Source organism: Phalaenopsis equestris, unplaced genomic scaffold, assembly GCF_001263595.1.
Source record: "Phalaenopsis equestris unplaced genomic scaffold, ASM126359v1 Scaffold000002, whole genome shotgun sequence".
Classification (NCBI taxonomy): Eukaryota; Viridiplantae; Streptophyta; class Magnoliopsida; order Asparagales; family Orchidaceae; genus Phalaenopsis; species Phalaenopsis equestris.
In genome coordinates this window covers 16,577,530-16,597,107 of record NW_018164444.1, presented here as the reverse complement: position 1 = coordinate 16,597,107, position 19,578 = coordinate 16,577,530, and the positions used below count along the sequence as shown (strand labels likewise).

General features: G+C 34.5%; 2 protein-coding genes and 1 long non-coding RNA gene across 5 annotated transcripts in view; 1 reads left to right on the top strand and 2 right to left on the bottom strand.

Annotated features, from left to right (window-relative positions):
- Positions 1–5,333: 5,333 nt before the first annotated feature.
- LOC110022035 (cellulose synthase A catalytic subunit 4 [UDP-forming]) lies at positions 5,334–19,212 on the top strand. Its single transcript, XM_020720816.1, has 13 exons — positions 5,334–5,721; positions 6,526–6,596; positions 6,692–6,743; positions 7,067–7,205; positions 11,412–11,678; positions 12,485–12,830; positions 13,414–13,551; positions 14,505–14,630; positions 14,712–14,924; positions 15,156–15,411; positions 16,433–16,632; positions 17,356–17,709; positions 18,238–19,212. The coding sequence occupies exons 1-13, from the start codon at positions 5,529–5,531 to the stop codon at positions 18,823–18,825; spliced, it is 2,943 nt and encodes a 980-aa protein (XP_020576475.1). The 5' UTR covers positions 5,334–5,528; the 3' UTR covers positions 18,826–19,212.
- On the bottom strand, positions 12,685–14,582 carry LOC110022043. 3 transcript variants are annotated; one of them, XR_002293726.1, is made up of 3 exons: positions 14,503–14,582; positions 14,176–14,349; positions 12,685–12,747 (listed from the first exon to the last, which is right to left on the bottom strand). It is a non-coding gene; the product is annotated as an uncharacterized LOC110022043 (long non-coding RNA). The 3 variants fall into 3 exon arrangements; XR_002293725.1 differs by having other exon boundaries at positions 14,176–14,397; positions 14,503–14,559; XR_002293727.1 differs by lacking the exon at positions 12,685–12,747 and adding an exon at positions 13,970–14,022 and having other exon boundaries at positions 14,176–14,397; positions 14,503–14,559.
- The window catches only part of LOC110022007 (histone-lysine N-methyltransferase, H3 lysine-9 specific SUVH6-like), a 31,631-nt gene continuing 29,665 nt past the window's right edge, over positions 17,613–19,578 (bottom strand). Inside the window, exon 3 of the mRNA XM_020720781.1 lies at positions 17,613–17,686. The gene's annotated coding sequence lies outside the window, so the exon portion shown is untranslated. The remainder of the gene's footprint in view (positions 17,687–19,578) is intronic.

Genomic DNA, 19,578 nt, shown 5'->3' with positions numbered 1-19,578 from the left:
TTGTTTGGACTAAATTGAAAGCGATTATTTGTACTACTCTTACTCCTGCTTTGAAAGAAATTGACTAAAAACCCCCAAAACAAGTAAGAAATTGATAATATTGACCTGCAATCGCGTGTCAGGTAAACATTCATATTTGCATTTATGCCAAAATAATTTTTTTAAAATTTTTTTTCATAAAAGCAATATATATATAATTTTATATTTGTATATATGAAAGATATGAATGGTATAAATGTGAAAAAAAAAACTTAGTTGTTAGATATGCAAATACATAAAAATTGGAGGTTATATATGCAAATGAAAGGCAGAATATGGGCTTAAAATTTTATCTTGATGGAAAAATTTGGTCAAAATAACATGACCCTCTTTTTTTCAGGAAAAAATTTGCGTACATAAGACTTACGCAGAGTTGCGTACGTCTGTAACCTACAAATAGGTTCTAGGGAGAATATTATGAGGTTATAATCGCGTTATACCTCCTGTAACCTACCTGTACCTTCTAGTAAATTTTGCGCTTCTGTTCTTATATATTTGTAAGTTACAGTAGGTTACATGGAGGTTACAGGAAGTATAACGCGGTTATAACGGCCAAATTCCCTCCCTTGTTTTTGCAGAAGTATGAAATTAGATTGTGAATCAAGAAAAGAATATATTTATATAAATTTTATAACTTTATCTATTTACATATCTAACCACTAAACTTTTGCATTTAGTTTTATAACACCTTCATCTTTTAAGGACAGAGACACATTGCTAATATTAACTCACATAAAGTGAAATATACATTTTTTCATGCTTAACTTTTAATGTCATATAAACATACGATGTTTGATTTGTAAATACATAAAAAATTAGAGGCATTTGCATGCATGCCACCCAATTCCTATGCAATAACTTTTCTAACACAAATTTTACTTTTTACATTTATACCACCCAAACAAAAAATTCCACTATTTTGACATTGACAAAATGAAATATATGTTTTTCATGCATAGCTAAGGCGGCATATATGTGCGAATTGAAGCTTATGGGTTAGATGTGTAAATACATAAACAATTCCAAAATTATATAAGAAAATAAATCACTATATGAAAACATCAAGAAAAGGTTTCTCAAATAAGGGAGAGTTTTGTTATTATTAGTAATATTCTAAGGTTCTTGATAGGTGAGTCACCACATCCTGGTCAGGCGGTTAAATGTTCATGGTAGTCTGACTGAATCATACACTAGACAAACAAAGTGGTCTTGGCAACGAAATGCTCTCATCAAGATCTTATCCAAAAAGGAAAACCAACTAAAATCGGATGAGACACTCTCAAATAGCCCGAGAGATGTGTATCCCGACTAAACATGGATTGACCAAGACTAGCAAAATGGTCTAGTCGATACGAAGTATTGTCAACAAAAGATTCTGGGAGTGTTCCCCCCAATCGGAGTATGAAACAGCCATTCTGGTCTCACTTAAAAAGTGAAAGAGATAGGATAAAACACTCTTCAAAGCAAGGGCAAGTAAGACCTCGCCATCAAACACTCTTCAAAACACTCATGGTTCCAACATTGGTTTCGATGTCGAAAGCATTGTTGACGTCAAATTAGAACAATTCTTAATCTTAATTATATTTTTAATGTAGCATTGAAGGTTACTGTTGCAAATATATTTATATAGACTTGATTTAGAGGCTCACATTTTTTTGTGAATTGAACCCTAATCAAACCTCTTATTGATACGCAACCAACAATTTTTCATCATCTAACATGAATCTCGAGGCATAACCTAAATCTCAAGGCAATCTTTTGAGCAAGAAACATTCAAATTTCAATTATGAGTCACCCAGAGCAGCGATTCATCAAACTTATAATCAAACTAACCAGTTCGATGAGATAGACCCAATGATATCAAAATTAGACCAATCTGAGTTAAATCGAGCTTTGATCAAGCCATCAAACCAAGTTTGGAAATCTTTTGAACACATTTGGAAAGTCAAACAAATGTTGAATCTGACAAATTCCTAGTCGAATCGAGCGTCTCAACATGACGAATCCAATGAGCCTAAGATTGCTCAATTCTGACATAATTAAGGCACCTAGATTGCTCAATTTTGACATAGTTAAGATACCCAGATGTCAACCAAACGTCATTTGATCAAAGGAAGCTCTCTGGACCGTCCGATCAAAGATGTTCATATTTCTACATTACTTGTCTTTAGAACACTATAAATAGAGCTCCACCCCTCTCACGAAGGGGGGAGAGGCTTGAAGCTTGAGAGATAACTTGAAGCATTGAGAAGGAACAGAAGTTAAACACTATCTCTATCATCGTCGATCGTCGTTGATTACCGCTGACCATCGTCAACCACCACCAACTGTCGTCGCCACCCGCGAACAGCCGTCGACCACTGCCAACCGTCATCAACACCCATCGATCATCATCGAGCACTACCGATCGCCGTTGGGCACTACTGTCATCGTCAACCATCACCGACCATCTTCCCCTGCTGCTGACTTTCATCAATCACCGTCGACCACCACCGACAGGAAGCCATCAGTCGACATTGTAAATTGGAAAACCTAGTAACACTTCATCAACCTATAGTGGATTTTTACAATTGGGTCAGACCAAGTGGTTTTTTTCGCTTTACAGGTTTTTCTACTTGAGAACTTATGGTGTCATTACCGGTTGCTTTCTTTCATCTGAGTGTGTGTTGAATTCTCGTGCAACACTAAGACGATAATCCATTGCTCTACCGCCGCGAATTTTCCAGCACACATCTGTTATTGTACGCCAATGTTTTATGAAGTTTCATGTCTACCAAAATCTTTCATATCACATCAATAATATCATTTTCTTTAAAACTTTTTAAAAGTTAAATACACCCTTTCATTCATAGAAACTACGGTAGATATGTAAAACTTAAAATTTATGTCATATTCATAGGAAGTTAGTAGATATGCATGCAATTTTTCTACTTTATTTTCTTACATTTGAACATAAAAAGCAATTTTACTGATCACTCTTTGGAAGCACATGTGCTGAAAAACAGTTAAATCTGCAAAATGAGAAGCATCAACTTGCAATAAAAAAAATTACAGATTCATATATTTCTAGCGAATTTGTAATGAAAATTCTCAAAATCTTTGCTGAAGAAGAAGAGTTGCTGCTTCCTCCAGAAATACATTTCAACGCTTTGAAAGCTCACTTCTCCTTCCTTATTTAGGCTTTAAATTTTCTTTTCTTGAAAGGATAATATGTGGAAATATCATGAATTGTTAGAGATGTAAGAAAATATAAGGTAAAGAATTATAGGGCTCTTAGAAGATGTGATAGAAGGTAAAAGTTGTTAGGGGGAGTTGTAGGATTGATTGCATGAGTGGAGGGATGGATGGCGATTGAAAATTAGCATGAAAGGCAATGGGACGACGACCGAAAGCGTAAAAAGTGGTTCATGGTTGTCAATAGTAGGTGGCAGTGGTGTCAATGGCTGTCTGACTGAAATAGGGGGCGAACGGCGAATCAATTAGGTGGACGATGAGGGTGATCCACCACCTATTCTTGGGCAAGATATAAACGCACCACTTTCGAAAAAAGATATATATCCGATAATACAGATAATCCAACTAAGAATCCAAAAACTAAGGTATAACGTATATAAAGATCTTCAATAGAAAATAGCCTAATTAGAAACTAGAGAAATAAATAAATAGAAGGAAGAAGCAAATGAAGTAAATTTAAAATGAAATAAAGTAAAAAATAAAATATAAACAAAATCTTCTTCAACAATTTGAATCTCGTGGTCATGGTAGTCAATACGACGAAACTGCGGTATCATGGGAAATCATTTGTTGTGTCACTCTCCCTGAGCAAAGAGGCTTCATCATTATCTCTAACAGCTTGAGCCATCCTAATGAACATACTGGAAATTCCTCCCCTGATCCATGTCATGTCACTTTTCTAGATTTATTAGTCTGTTTTTCATACTTTGTGTTTTCCTTAATAATTTTCTTCTAAACCTACCCATGTAGGGGTTGAATGTCCTTGAATTAAATCTTGACATCAGTGTTAAGCTTAGTAGCTATTGACAGTGGGACTAACTCTAAAGGTGTTAGTGGGCTCGGCTCGTACCCACTCTTAAAGGAACTGCGACATATAGACTGACTAGTAAAACAATTATAGACAAATTCCAGCTGAGAAAGAACTAAGTCTCACTTCTTGATGTTCTTTCCTACAAAGCATCTAAGAATTCCCAAACTACGATGAATAATTTGTTTGCCCATCTGCATGAGAGTGAGCTGTTGAACTGAATTAAAGTTTTGTAACTTATCTCATAAAGTCCTTTAAAAGTGGCTAAGAAATTGCACATTTATGTTTAAGCACAATGTGAAATGAATAAGGGAATTTCATCTGAGAGGTGTTTATGACCATTAGCTTATTACGGCTACTCAAGAATCGTCGAGCCTCGAGGTCAGTGTGAAGAATAATTCCATTTGTCAATAAATTATGACTCTTATGATTGACGACTCTCATAATAGCACGAAATTTCTCGTCATATGTAGAATATTCTCTCTTGAAATTTTTCATTTTGTTTTTTTGAAGAAAGCAATAAGGTGTTCTCCCTGACCTAGCATAGCTCCAATGCCCGCACTAGAGGCATCAACTCTATATTGAACACTTCATTGAAATATGAAAGTATGAAAATCTGAAAGTAAGAGAACATGGGCTTGAGTCACTAATCCTTAAAGCATTAAAGCAAGTTTGAGCCTCATGAGAAGCTTTGTCAATGGTGTCACGATCAAGTTGAATTTTCTAATACATCTCTTGTATAAAGAAGTTAGATCATGAAACGTGCATACCTTAGTAAATGATTGGGTCTGCGGCATGCCACAACAGCCTCCATCTTCGTTGGGTTCATCTCAATGCCAGCAGTTAAGATAATGTATCACGAAAAGTGCATCTACGATGTAAGAAATTGACACTTTTCTGAATAACCATATAACTGATTTGTCGAAAAACCTAAAAAGCTCGTCACATATATTTTAAGTGTTCTTTCTTTAAAATGTTGGAATTAGGAATATAAATTTTCTCATAAGAGGGACACAATTCAATAATGCATAGGTTAGATATGTAAATACTAGAATGATGTGGTATTTCTGTAAATTTCCATTTTTTAAAGTATTTTTAATTCAAGAAATTATGTGCTCCTATGACATAAGTTGTAGGGTAAATTTTTTGGGGTAGATGATGCAATTTTGCCATTTCAAATTTTCCATGTACCTTTCTGCAAAAAGTGTTCGTCTTCCCCAACCCTCCCCCTCCACCAACGACCAGAGAACTGAAAGCGGCCTTTGCTTCAAATCTTTCCTTCTACCTTCTGATACCAATGCTCCAACTCCCTTCCTCCTGATGCAAATGTCTCAACCGCTCTGCTCAGTTCTCTTTCCTCCACCTACAAATCGCTCGCCTCGTTCCGAGATGCAGTCATCTGTTGCTTTCATTTTTCTGATGCGCTTTGAGGGAAGGAAGAGGAAGCATGGTGGAATCTGGCGTTCCTCTCTGCAGCACCTGCGGCGATATCGTCGGATTCATCTCTTCGTCGAGCGGGGAGGCCTTCGTTGCATGCCCTAGCTGCAATTACCCGCTATGCCGATCCTGCGTTGAAGAAGAAATCAGAGAAGGTCGGGAAAGCTGCTTGAGATGTGGCGAGCTTTATGGTCATGTTGGAGGTCTGCTTCTCTGTCTTATTATGGTTTATTAGTTGTAGATTGTTGAGAATGTTTAATTTTCGAGAGGTAAGTTTTCATTTATATTCAGCTGGGAGGCCTGCTACTTCTTCTCTTTCTAGATTCGCATGCTAAGCTAAATCTCCCGAAACAGTTTTTTCTGAGCCACAAATCTAAATCCCGTTTTGCTCACAGTAATTAATTGCAGATATGGATCCCTAGGGTTGTAGGATTTTAAAGGTTTACATCACTTAACCTCATTGTGCATATTCTTCTTCATTTAAGGGCTGTCTGGCAACGGATTTATGGTGAAATCTTATCCTAAGATGCTGTAAATCCGGATTTCACGGATTTCGGCCATGGATGCTGGATTTAGTAAATCTTAGGAATCGGTGGATTTAACTTCGCATGCTTTAGATTTAAGACGCAGCTCGGTGATAGCTTCACTGATTTGTAAATCCTGACAGAAATTGTCAAACATTTTCACTGGATTAACAGGATTTAGTAAATCTGTTGGCAGACAGTTTTCTGAATTTAACCCATTTAGGATTTAGTAAATCCGGGTTTACCGGATTTACTGAATCTCATCTGTTGCCTAGCAACACCTTAAATCCCAAATCTCATCTTCCAGAATTTACAAAATCTGGATTTACATGATTTCTCAAATCTGATTTGAATCCTATTTGTAGCTAAGTAGTCCCTTAAACTCACCTTTCTATTCAACTGGAATGATGACTTCTTGTAAATCTTGGATAGTAAAACAAACTTGTTCTAATATGTTCTAATTATGGCACACAATCTGTCCAGGGAAAGAATCCATGAAAGACCTGGAATCAGGGGAACATGTAACCTTGTCATCTCATCTCCAAGATGACCAGGTATGGTTTTGATAAGCTGAAAGGGTGGTATATTGATGCTGTTGCATCATCTTTTTGTGAGAATGATGGATTTTCAGAGCCACTTGAATTTTCAGGTTGGTGCAGTTCATGCTAGAAACTTCAGTAATCTGTCAGCGACAGAGAGTGGTGAGCATTGTTTTTATTTACTTTGTGAAGATACAACTCAATTCCTATGTATTCACATATCTAACACCTAAACCTCAATTTTTACATGTATGCCACCCTTACCTATGCATGGAAAGGTGTATTTTTCTTTTTAGAAGTCAAAATATTGATATGTTTGAAGATTTGGGTGGTATAAACGTAGAAAAAGTGTTGGATATATAAATTTATAGAAATTGGGTGGTATGTAAATGCCACTTTTTTTTGGTTTCTTGTCATCTGAAAAAAATTTAACTATGAGTTTGGCAAGTTATAGTAATGACATCTCTTTATATTGTATTTTGAAGAGTTAAATGATGCGTATGGAAACCCCATATGGAGGAACCGAGTACAGAGTTGGAAAGAGAAAAAAAATTCAAAGAAAGAGAACAAGAAGGAATTGAAGAAGACTCAAGTCCCATCGGAACAGCAGATGGAAACCAAAGAGTATGTATCAATATATATTGAATGAAAAGTGCGCTATAAACTCCTATTATTTGCACATTTTTGTCAAGTAACCCTAAGACAAATGGTTATTTTTCATATTAAGTATATTAACAAACTACCCTCTATGGCAGCCTTAATAATAATTTTCTTACTGTAATATTGGGTTGTGATTTTTCTTTTAGTTTTAATACTATTTGACACCATAATAATTGCTATATGGCAAATTAAAGCTTATGATATGAAATGCTCTTACCTTGGAAAGGTGATGGTGTTCATATAATAATGTGGTATATTTTGGAAAAATTTGTATTAAAGTCTCTAATTTTGGCAGTTGTTTCCCATTGATTTATTTTTGTAAGATATTATCCACATAGGTTCTCAACATCTAGTAAGCTCATATAGGTCAATGTTGTTTGTTTATTATGAATTGATTAAAGTAATATGACAAGTCTTAGGGACTACAATGAAGTAAACCTATTTGATTACTCATTTTTCTTCACATTAGCATCACCATTTCCAATTATACCACCAACCCACCCCTATTTTTGTAATCATTTATGTTTACTTCAATGGACATGTAGAAAGATCCAACACATATAAAGGTTCACCTCCATTTCTTCTCACGTTTTTTTATATTATTTGACTTCAAAGTGAAACCATGAAGTATAATTTATCTTCAATGTTTTTTTTATGGATAGGTAGATTTGAAGGTGGCATAAAAAAGGTTATCATCACTAGTAAAAGATGAATGTGTTGATAATGATGCAAAAAAGGTATTTCTTTAGTGAGATGGGACTAATCAGGAAAGAATTTATGGCTAGATGTATCAACATAATAATTTCCTTATTTCTTGTCTCTGATTGATTTTACCGCATCCCTTTTTATTGATTGTGATGGTAATTGGATGAAAATGACAAAAGAGGGGTCTTCTAATCCCTTCATTCATTTTCTCATCCATTTTCTTGCTCATTTTCTTAAAATGATGAGGATGTTGCAAGTTTCTGTGACATTATGGAAGATGAAGTGCGTAAAAGATTATGTCCTACTTTAGGGGTTCTTTTTATTTGGTAAAGGATTCTTTTTTTGTTTTACATCATGTGTGGGCCCACATAATACATAATCCTTCATGACTTATTATTCTTGATGAATATAAGTAAAGTGAATTTTCAAATTGCAATTCATGAGTAAATGATTTTAAGAATATAAAGAAATATAGAATGATTTAGTATTGTGAAAGATAAGCGTGACTCCGTACGTAGGAGCTTGGGCAAGGCAAAAGCATATCTCCTTTTGTGTGGTATGTGATTCTCCTTTTGTTTTGCATTTTGTGTGTATCATGTTTATTTAATCATTTACAACATTAATATTGAGTGTCCTTACGAAAATAGAAGTGAGGCCAAGGAGGCAAGTGAAAAATTCAAAATGCCTCTTTGTTTGCAAAAGATTTTAAAAAAAGTGAACCAATACATAATGACCCGATGCTATGAAGGGTGAGCCTGCCCTCACCTAAGTGATTGGGTGAGGTGGTCTTATATATCCTTACATAACTCCTGAGAGGTTGCCATTATTGAGGTGAGCATCTTACGTTAAGGTGCATGTCAGGTGTTTATTACCTTGCTTTGAATTACAAAATGGATGCTAATACTTTTAACATTGAAGATGAGTATGTGTTTCGCGGTACTTACTTTAACATGGGATAACTTGAAAAGGTTATGATGGGTTGGAGTAACATAAACACACTTCTAAAAAAAAATTTTGATTAATTTAAGCAAATGTGCTTTGAGTGCGTAAGTAGTATACCTTGTCAATGAAGATGATGAGTTCAAGTAGAGAAATGAGGAGATGAAGGGTTTCAAATCTAGTGATAGATAAGAGTTAGAATCATGATGAAGTTGGAATATATATCAACGAATGTTAGATTGTCTGTAGACTATACTTGTTTTGTAATATTATATATTGTTATACTAATCTATTTATCAACATTTTTAATCGAAAATACAATAGAGCATTCTGATTCATTTTTTCTCTATAACTTAATGCGGTAATACTCATCTTGTATTAATTCATAGTTTCTGTTGTAACAAAATAAAGAGAAAAGTGTCAAAATAATCCTTTGGCTTTTTGCAAATGGTCATTTCAATCTCAGAGTTTATAAAAGTGTCAATTTAATCTGCAATTTCTTTTAATATGGGTTGAAATAGTCCCCAATGAGGGTTATTTTATCCCCCATCAAAGTAGTTTAAGGATTAATTTAATATTTTTATAAACGTTGGGACTAAAACGACCCAATGTAATAGGATAGTCTTGGGACTATTTTTGCACTTTGCACCAAAATAAAATATAAACAAGTGATATAGTTATTTTTTTTTTAAGTTTCTCTCTTTTGGAGAGTGTTTGCAGTGATGCATGGCACCTCAAGTGTTGAGAAGCCATGTTGCTCATGAGAAGTCGCATTGCTTTTTTGGCTTCTAATGCTGTTGATAACATTGGAATGGTCTCTTACATCTCGCCCTAAGAACTTGAATGCTCGTTGTTTTTTTTTTTTTTTAATTTTTATTTATGCCTGATTTTGAATGCAACATAGTTCTCTAGATAAATTAAAATTGTAGTATTTTTTTTAGGTATTTTTGCAAAGCAAATTATAACCCTGCACTCAAAGGGAATTATTAGTTGTTAAGAGTTTATTTTCAAGTAATATGATGAATTAAGCTAAAATTTTATCTTGATATGTAACAAAATTTGCAATTGGCTAAAACATATGAAATAGCCCATCTATGTAAATTGTTTTGAAAAATTACATACATATTGGCTTCGTTTGAGATAGGAGCGAAGCTCCATTCTATTGCAGTGAACGTCGGCGCGTGAAAAAACTTTCGTTTAGTGAAGCAATGTCTCCATAAAGTTTCTTGATGTTGTTTTGCAAGAATAACAACTTTTTGCTGTTGGCCTTCTCCGTTCGGCACACGTGGTTTTTAAAGAAGCTTCAAATGAAACCTAGGTCACAAATCCAACTTAATAGCTATGTTAGTTACTAAAATTTTGAGCTTTTAGTTTTTATTTTTCTTGAACAGTTAATGCTGCGTATGCCTTTATGATTAAGTTAGGCTTATTTATTAAAAGATTATCAATTCAAACATAATATGTAAATCAAGCAACATAAAGCATATGAGAATCAATATTTCATTTTTTACATTCTCATACACAATGAAACGTGTGGAACAATTAAAAATTCTGTTTTAATTTGTGTAGGCTCGGGATAAAAAAAGAGAGTTTTACATGCATAACACTCAATTCTTATGTATTTACATTTCTAACACCGAAAATTCAATTTATACATATATGCCACATTCCCTATGGTCCTATGCATAAAAAGGTGTATTTTACCTTGTAAAAGTTAAATTGGTGGTTTTTTTCATGGATAGGAAGTATTTTGGTGGTATAAATGTAAATTAAAAGTTAGGTGTTAGATATGTAAATACATAGGAATTGGCTGGCATTCATGCAAATGCCCGCCAAAAAAAAAAATTAATGGTGTCCTTATTTTTGGTGCGAAAAACGCTTATCCTGTTGTTTCTAGTGAGCCTACATAGCATGTTGCTTCTCATTACAATCATCCTGTGTGCTTCATATCATAATTAATGGCGCAAACTCTCAGTTTCTTATAATACAGTGAAGTGTTTTCATTGGCTGATTCCAACCAGTCAAACAATAAAAAAATTGCACAAAGGCATGGTTGCTTCTCTTCTTTTTTTGGATGTTATGTGAACTTCTACTAAATTAATATAGGAAGATTTACATACATACCATTTAATTCCTATGTATTTACATGTCTAACACCTAATCAATTTTTACATATATGCCAGCTCAACTATGCATGAAAAGGTGTATTCCACTTTATAAAAGTTAAAATAATGGTATTTTTTATGTGATGTGAAAGTTCTGGGTGGTATAAATGTAAAAAAGTAAAATTTGGCTGTTAGATATGTAAATACATATTGAATTGGGCAGGTTGTATGTAAATGCCCCCATTAATATATCTAGCTCAATTATATGGTGATTGTGTCATGCAAGATAGCTTACTGAAATGCAAATATGAGCCTCGAATAGATGCAATTTCTTAATGTTGATATTCTAATTCTCCTTAATTGATTTACTTAATGCAAATCATTAAAATTTCCAAAATGTCTTGTTGCTGAGTATTTGCAGGTTCGAAGAAGCCGGGCAACCATTTTCGGCTATAATTCCGATATCTCGTAATAAGCTCACGCTTTATAGGGCTGTGATTATAATGAGATTAATAATTCTTGGGCTCTTCTTTCAATATAGAATCACAAATCCTGTTGATAGTGCTTATGGTCTATGGTTGACTTCGGTCATTTGCGAGGTCTGGTTCGCTTTCTCATGGGTTTTGGATCAGTTCCCTAAGTGGTCTCCCATTGGAAGGGAGACATACATCGACACTCTTGCTGCAAGGTATTAATCTAGATTACCATTTGGGATCACTCACGTCTTTCTTTTATTTCCCTTTTTTATTATTATTTTATTTTTTAATGTTTTAATTTAAAACAAAACATCTTTTTGACTATTTGATTACAGTTTTTTTGGGGTATTTTTTATTTTAGAAAATAAATTAGTTTTTTTATTTTAACATATTCAAAATTTCTAAAAGTTATTTTAATTATTTTTTAAAAACAACTCAACATGTATACCATACATTATTTCCGGTAAATAAATAAATAAAACAAAAAAGTAAATAAATAACTAAAACAAAAAAGATATCAAATGCCCCTTAATGTGTTTGTACATGTTTTAATTTTTTGTCTCTAAACATAAAATAGTACCTTTCGTATTGTATGAAAAGATGTATTTCACTTGGTAAAAGTTAAGAAAATGGCAATTTTGATGTGATATGAAAATTTTTTGTAATATAAAGGTAAAAAGAGAAGCTTAGGTGTTAGGTATGTAAAGACAAAAATTGGGTGGTATGTTTGTAAATGCCCCAAACCTTTAATATAAAGGGAAATATTTATACATAGCACAACATTCTTTTGAATTTACATATCTCACACCTAAAATATTATATTTACATAATACTTTAGTGGTTTACACCTATGCATGAAAATGTGTATTTGTCTTTTAAAAAGTGGTAATAATACTATTTTTGACTTGACCATGTGTGTAAATATGAAAGTTTAGGTGCTTAAATGCATAAGAAGTGTGATATGCATGTACATATGTACATGAAGATTGGTCTGACTGGATTTCTCTGTTTTCATTAGATATGAAATGGAGGGCGAACCTTGCGAGCTTGCCGCCGTCGACTTCTTTGTTAGTACTGTGGATCCATTAAAAGAGCCTCCTCTAATTACTGCAAATACCGTTCTCTCAATTCTAGCTGTCGATTATCCCGTCGAAAAAGTGTCTTGTTATGTTTCTGATGATGGTGCCGCCATGCTCACCTTCGAGGCCATGGCAGAAACTGCTGAGTTCGCGAGAAAGTGGGTTCCTTTTTGTAAGAAGTACTTGATCGAACCTCGTGCCCCTGAGTTCTATTTTTCTCAGAAATTTGACTATTTGAAAGATAAAGTGCAGCCATCTTTTGTCAAGGAACGCAGGGCAATGAAAGTAAGCATTTTCCTTCCATAAATCAAAATTGTTTGTTTTTTTTTTAATTAGTGATTTTGACATAGGTACCCCCCAATTCTTATGTATTTACATATCTAAGAGCTAAAGTTTCACCTTTTACATTTATGCCACCAGAAGTTTTCATATCACATCAAAAATAGCAGTATCTTAAAGTTTCAAAAGTTACATACACCTTTTCATGCGCATGTTTGGTGGCTGTATGTTTAAAGTAAAGTTTAGATGTTATATATGTAAATACATAGGAATTGAGTGGTGCACAAGTAAATGCTCCATTCACTTTTCACGCTTTCATGATCTACAGTTTAAAATCATGGAAGATTTACATGCATACCACTCAATTCCTATGTATTTACATATATAACATCTAAACTTTACTTTAAACATAATGCACGCCAGCTAACCTATGCTTGTGAAGGTGTAGATGTGATATAAAAGATTTGGGTGAAATAAATGTAAATAATAAAGTTTAGGTGTTACATATATAAATGCATAGCAGCATAGGAATTGGAAAATCATTACAAGTGATGTGGTGAATGAGTGTCGAACATGGGATTTACTGCAGAGAGATTATGAAGAATACAAAGTGAGGATAAATGCTCTGGTTGCTAAGGCTCAAAAAACACCTGAGGATGGGTGGGTGATGCAAGATGGAACTCCTTGGCCGGGGAACAACACTCGTGATCATCCCGGCATGATTCAGGTCTGATCAATTATTATTTTATGGAAGATTTACATAGATACCACTCAATCCTTTTTTTATTTACATATCTAACATATAAAAGTCAATTTTTACATACATGCCACATTGCCTATGTGTGAGAAGATGTATTTCACTTTTTGAAAACTTAAAATGATGGTATTTTAAATGATTGTATTTACATATCTAATATATAGATGTATTTCACTTTTTGATATGACTTGAAAGAGTTTGGTGGTATAAATGTAAAAATTGAAGTTTAGGTGCTAGATATGCAAATAAATAGGAATTGGGTGGTATGTTTGTGTTCATGTGCCTTGTGGTTTGGAATAGGCATCTTAATTCTGAGGATTCTTCACAGCTCTGGATATTTTTCTTGGGTTTGTGCAGATCTTGTAATCAAAAGAAAATTATTTAAAGCTTAACTTTTCTTTGGCCAAAGCAATATGGTAGCCTTCGGGTCTATTCAGTTTGCTGCAAAAGAAGTGCCATGCATTTCAAAAATTTTGGTGTTTGATTGGGTGAATTCTAAATGCAGTGTAAAATTACAATGCATTTGAAATTCATTCTCTAGTTCATTTTCAATGTATTTGAAATTTGTTGGTTACGAGAGAATTCCAAACATACCGTTTTGTGTTAAGTGTTGCACGTTGCCGTCATCAACACAACGCCCCTGCCATCTGCTGCCGCCACCCTTCACCGCTTACCATCGCCGGCTGCTGTAACCCACCACCAACCACTCGCCCTCTGTTGTCACCCGCCATCAACAACCCGCCCGCTGCCCACTATTGGCCACGTATTCTACATTGATTTAATTTTTTTTCAAACCTTACAAGAAAATGTGAAATCCTGCATTTATTTTATATAGAACCAAACAATTTCAAAATATTCCAAATGCAATTAAGCTACATTTTTTTCCAGCAAATCAAATAACACTAAATAAAATTTTCTTACAGGTGTTTCTCGGTCATAGCGGTGCGCATGATATTGAAGGAAATGAACTTCCTCGCCTCGTTTATGTATCAAGAGAAAAGAGACCTGGATACCAACACCATAAGAAAGCTGGTGCAATGAATGCACTTGTATGATTCTGCTACCTCACATCCTTTCTTCTTCTTCTAACTTAAAAAATAACAACATTTCACCATAATCACACTTTGCAGGTCCGAGTTTCCGCCGTTCTGACAAACGCACCATACATTCTTAACCTTGACTGCGATCACTATGTCAACAACAGCAAAGCGGTCCGCGAAGCCATGTGTTTTATGATGGATCCTCAAGTTGGTCCACAGTTATGCTACATACAATTCCCTCAGAGGTTTGATGGAATCGATCGAAGTGACCGATATGCCAATCGGAACATCGTCTTCTTCGATGTAATCATAACAATCAAACCTTTCTTTTACACGGCTGCTCAAATCTTTCATATCATTTCAAAAATATTATTATTTTAACTTGTAAAAAGTTGAAATGCACTGTTTCATGCATCGGTAATATGACATATGTAAAAATTGAAGTATTGGTGTTACATATGTAAATACGTTAAGAGTTATGTGGTATGTACGTAAATCTTCCTGATAATTTGTCCTGCCTCATATTTCTACCAGATCAACATGAAAGGACTTGATGGGATCCAAGGACCAGTTTATGTTGGGACTGGTTGTGCTTTCAATAGACAAGCACTTTATGGTTATGGGCCTCCATCTTTACCTGCCCTTCCAAAAGCTTCTTTCTGCTCCTGGTGTTGTTGCTGCTGTTGCTGCTGTGCTTCTAAGAAAGCTCCCAAGGATAAAAATGCAATTTACAAAGATTCTCAGCGCGAAGATCTTAATGCTGCCATATTTAATCTCAAAGAAATAGACAGTGAGTATCATCTTTACATACAAATCACGTAATTATTATATATTTACATATCTAACACTTAAACTTTGGTGTGATTACATGCGTAGCACTTTAGAAACATTGCTATTTACAAATCTAGCTCCCTCTTTCATCCATTTTTTCAAATTCTCACTCAAATTCTCACTCAAATATCTCACTCAAATATCAAAACTAGTGATAAAACCACTATCAAATTGACAGTGGTTTGATTGTCGCACACATAAATGCATCGGTTGAGTAGTTTAAAAACAAAAAATCACTAGGGTGTTAATCTTCTAAATAGCAATGTTTCTAGTGCTGTTTATGTAATTATCTCTTACAAATTTTGTATTTACTTTTATAGCACTCTAGTCTTCAAAACACCAAAAATTTACTGACATTGGCCTATCTAAAGTGGATTGTATCTTTGCATACAAATGTTTTTGTGTGATTTAGACAATAGGGAGTTATATATAAGTAAAAAATAAAAATTTAAGTATTAGATGTGCAAGTACATAAGAATTCTATGTCTTGATGCAGAATTCAGATAATAGCACCCAATTCTTATTTTACATATCTAACACATGAACTTTATTTTTTACATTTATACCACCCAGATCTTCTATATCAAATAAAAAACACCATTATTTTAATTTTAAAAAAATAGTGAAATACACCTTTTCATGCACAGCATGTGGCATGTATGTAAAAATTGAAATTTAGGTGTTAGATATCTAAATACATAAATCTTCCTACAAATTAATGGGGGAACTTACATGCAAACCATCCAAATTCCTATATATTTACATATCTAACCCCTGAACTTTCCTGTTTACATTTAACAGCCGAAATCTTTCGTATCACATCAAAAATACAATCTTTTTAACTTTTAAAAATTGAAAAAAATTGCCTTATCATGCATGAGAATGTGGCATGTTTGCAAATGCATGGAAATTGAGTGGTATATATGTAAATCGTCCTAAATTAATTTTGGTACAATGAGAAACCTTTCTCCTGCTTGCAGACTATGATGAACATGAGAGATCAATGTTGATATCCCATATGAGCTTTGAGAAGTCCTTTGGTCTGTCTACTGTGTTCATAGAATCTACACTGATGGAAAATGGCGGCCTGCCGGATTCCGTAAATTCGTCGTCGCTGATCAAAGAAGCGATTCATGTTATTAGCTGTGGATATGAGGAGAAAACTGAATGGGGGAAGGAGGTTTGTGTAAATTTCTTTTTTTTATTTTATTTGAAATGTTAAATTCTTGTTGATTTACTTGCATGCCACTCAGTTCTTGGATATTTATGTAATTAACATCTAAATTTTTACATTTTTTTTTTTATAAAATCAAACATATTCATGAAAAAATGTATTTAAATGTAATTAAAAAGAAAAGTTAGGGGACTTTTTTGACAATTAACTCTTTAAAAAACCTGGTGTCAGTGGTATTCCTGATGTATTTAGAGATTATGATGTTATATAAAATAAAAATAAAGGTTAGGGAAATTTGCTTACATGCCACACATTTCTTATGTATTTATATATATAACACCCAAAAGTTTGATATTTACAATTATAACATCTCAGTATGCATGAAAAAGTGTATTTCACTTTTAAAAAGACATTGATTGTGATGGTTTTGATGTGATGTTAAAGATTTAAGTGGCATGTATGTAAATATAACAGTTTAGATATTAGATGAGTATTTACATAAGATTATGCCGTATGCATGTATATTACCACCAAATTACTATGTATTTATATATCTAACACCTAAACTTTGATTTTTTTTACATTTATACCACCGAAATCATTCATAGCACACCAAAAATATCACTATTTTAACCTTTATAAAAGTGAAATACATATTGTAAATACATAAGAATTGTCGGTATGTATGTTAATCTTTCTAAATTTTTTCAGTTCTTTTTTTATTTTCAGATTGGTTGGATATATGGATCTGTTACAGAAGACATTCTTACCGGATTCAAGATGCATTGTCGCGGCTGGAGATCGATCTACTGCATGCCATTAAGGCCGGCTTTCAAGGGCTCGGCGCCAATCAATCTTTCCGATCGTCTTCACCAAGTTCTCCGGTGGGCTCTCGGCTCCATCGAAATCTTCCTCAGCCGCCATTGCCCGCTCTGGTACGGATACGGAGGCGGCCGCCTCAAATGGCTGCAGAGATTGGCTTACATAAACACCATTGTTTATCCTTTCACTTCCCTCCCCCTTGTGGCTTATTGCTCATTGCCAGCTATCTGTCTTCTCACTGGGAAATTCATCATACCAACTGTAAGTTAGCTTTATTTTTCAGTGGTTGTCCCCATGGAGGACTACCATGTAAATAATCTATTTTAGCATTGGGGGCATTTACATACATGTCACTCAATTCTATAGTATTTGCATATCTAACACTTAAAACTTCATTTTTGATATTTATACCACACAGATCTTTCATATCACATCAAACTATCACAATTGGAAGTTTTACAGAATAAAATACATCTTTTTCATGCATGGGTATTGTACATATATGTAAAAAACTAAAATTTGAGGTTTAGGTGTTAGGTATGTAAATACATAAGAAATGAGTGGCTTGTATATATATATATCTTCCTTTAACATGGAGTATTTACATACATACCAACTAAACTTCACTTTCTATATTTATATCACACAAATATTTCATATCGACGAGCTAACAAGCCAAGCTCAAGCCATGCCTGACTCGACTCGTTAGCTCGTGAGCCCGCTCAAACTCAATGACTCAAGCTCGAGCTCAAATTCGATAAAATTAATGAGGATTTCTGGTGAAAACAGTTGTCCAATGTTGCTAGCATGCTGTTCCTCGCCCTCTTCATCTCCATCATCCTCACCAGCGTCCTGGAGCTCCGCTGGAGCGGCGTCAGCGTGGAGGACTGGTGGCGCAACGAGCAGTTCTGGGTCATTGGCGGCGTCTCCGCCCATCTCTTCGCCGTCTTTCAAGGTTTTCTCAAGATCCTCGCCGGCGTCGACACCAACTTCACCGTAACAGCAAAAGCCACCGATGATTCCGAGTTCGGCGAACTCTACCTGTTCAAGTGGACCACATTGCTGATCATCCCCACCAGCCTCATCGTCCTCAACATCATCGGCGTCGTCGCCGGCTTCTCTGACGCGCTGAACAGTGGCTACGAAGCATGGGGGCCTCTGTTCGGTAAGGTCTTCTTCTCCCTCTGGGTCATCCTTCATCTCTATCCTTTCCTCAAGGGTTTGATGGGACGCCAGAACCGAACCCCCACCATTGTTGTGCTCTGGTCCGTGCTCCTCGCTTCCGTTTTCTCGCTTCTGTGGGTGAAGATCGATCCCTTCATCAGCAATACGGAGAGTCCTTCGAGCTCGCAGGGCTGCAATTCAATCGACTGTTGATGCGTCGCTGAGAGGTAGAGACGATGTGCCCTTTCTTGAATTGCGCTTCAGATGTTTGACTGAATTCGTGAGTTGTGTGGTTTTTTTGTAATTTTTTTATGTATTTACATCTTGGAAGTGCTGATTTTGATATTTATACAAATGAAACTTTTAGCGTATCGTAATCTAAAAAATATTACATCCGAATAACCTGCATCATGTTTAGATGCGGATGATAGGTACAACAACACCGCAATACTACCAATAACACCTAAATACTGCTATTCGCACATGAAATTAAGTCAGGACTCCTGATGTAATATTTTCTAGTCGTAATCACATCAATGCTCCAAAAGATGTATTTTTAGTTTACAAAAACTAATAGGCATGAAAAAGTGAATATAAACCTTTGTGAATTTACATATTTAACCGCTAAAATTTGATATTTACATTTGTAACACAATTGGTGGTGCTATAAACCTAGGCCTAAAAAAGGTGAATTTGAGTTGTTAAAAAAGTTGGTAAAAGGGTATTTTTGATGTGATGTTAAAGATTTAAAGGGTGTTATGAATGTAAATGTAAAGGTTTAGGTGTTTAAATGTAAATATGCTGAATTAATATTTGTGATATTTTTAATGTATTATTAAAGATTTGAGTATTATATAAATAAATATTAAAGTTTACTTTTTAGATATGTGAATACATTAGAATTGTGTGATTTCATGTAAATGCTCCTAAAAATGTATTGGTCACATGTTTATGAATACATTTTCC

Excerpts from the sequence above, each read along its gene's own strand:
- LOC110022035 (XM_020720816.1), top strand. The coding sequence starts at position 5,529 with ATGGTGGAATCTGGCGTTCCTCTCTGCAGCACCTGCGGCGATATCGTC. Across the intron at positions 7,206-11,411 it reads CAGCAGATGGAAACCAAAGA|GTTCGAAGAAGCCGGGCAAC; the intron begins GTATGTATCAAT and ends GAGTATTTGCAG. Across the intron at positions 13,552-14,504 it reads ATCATCCCGGCATGATTCAG|GTGTTTCTCGGTCATAGCGG; the intron begins GTCTGATCAATT and ends ATTTTCTTACAG.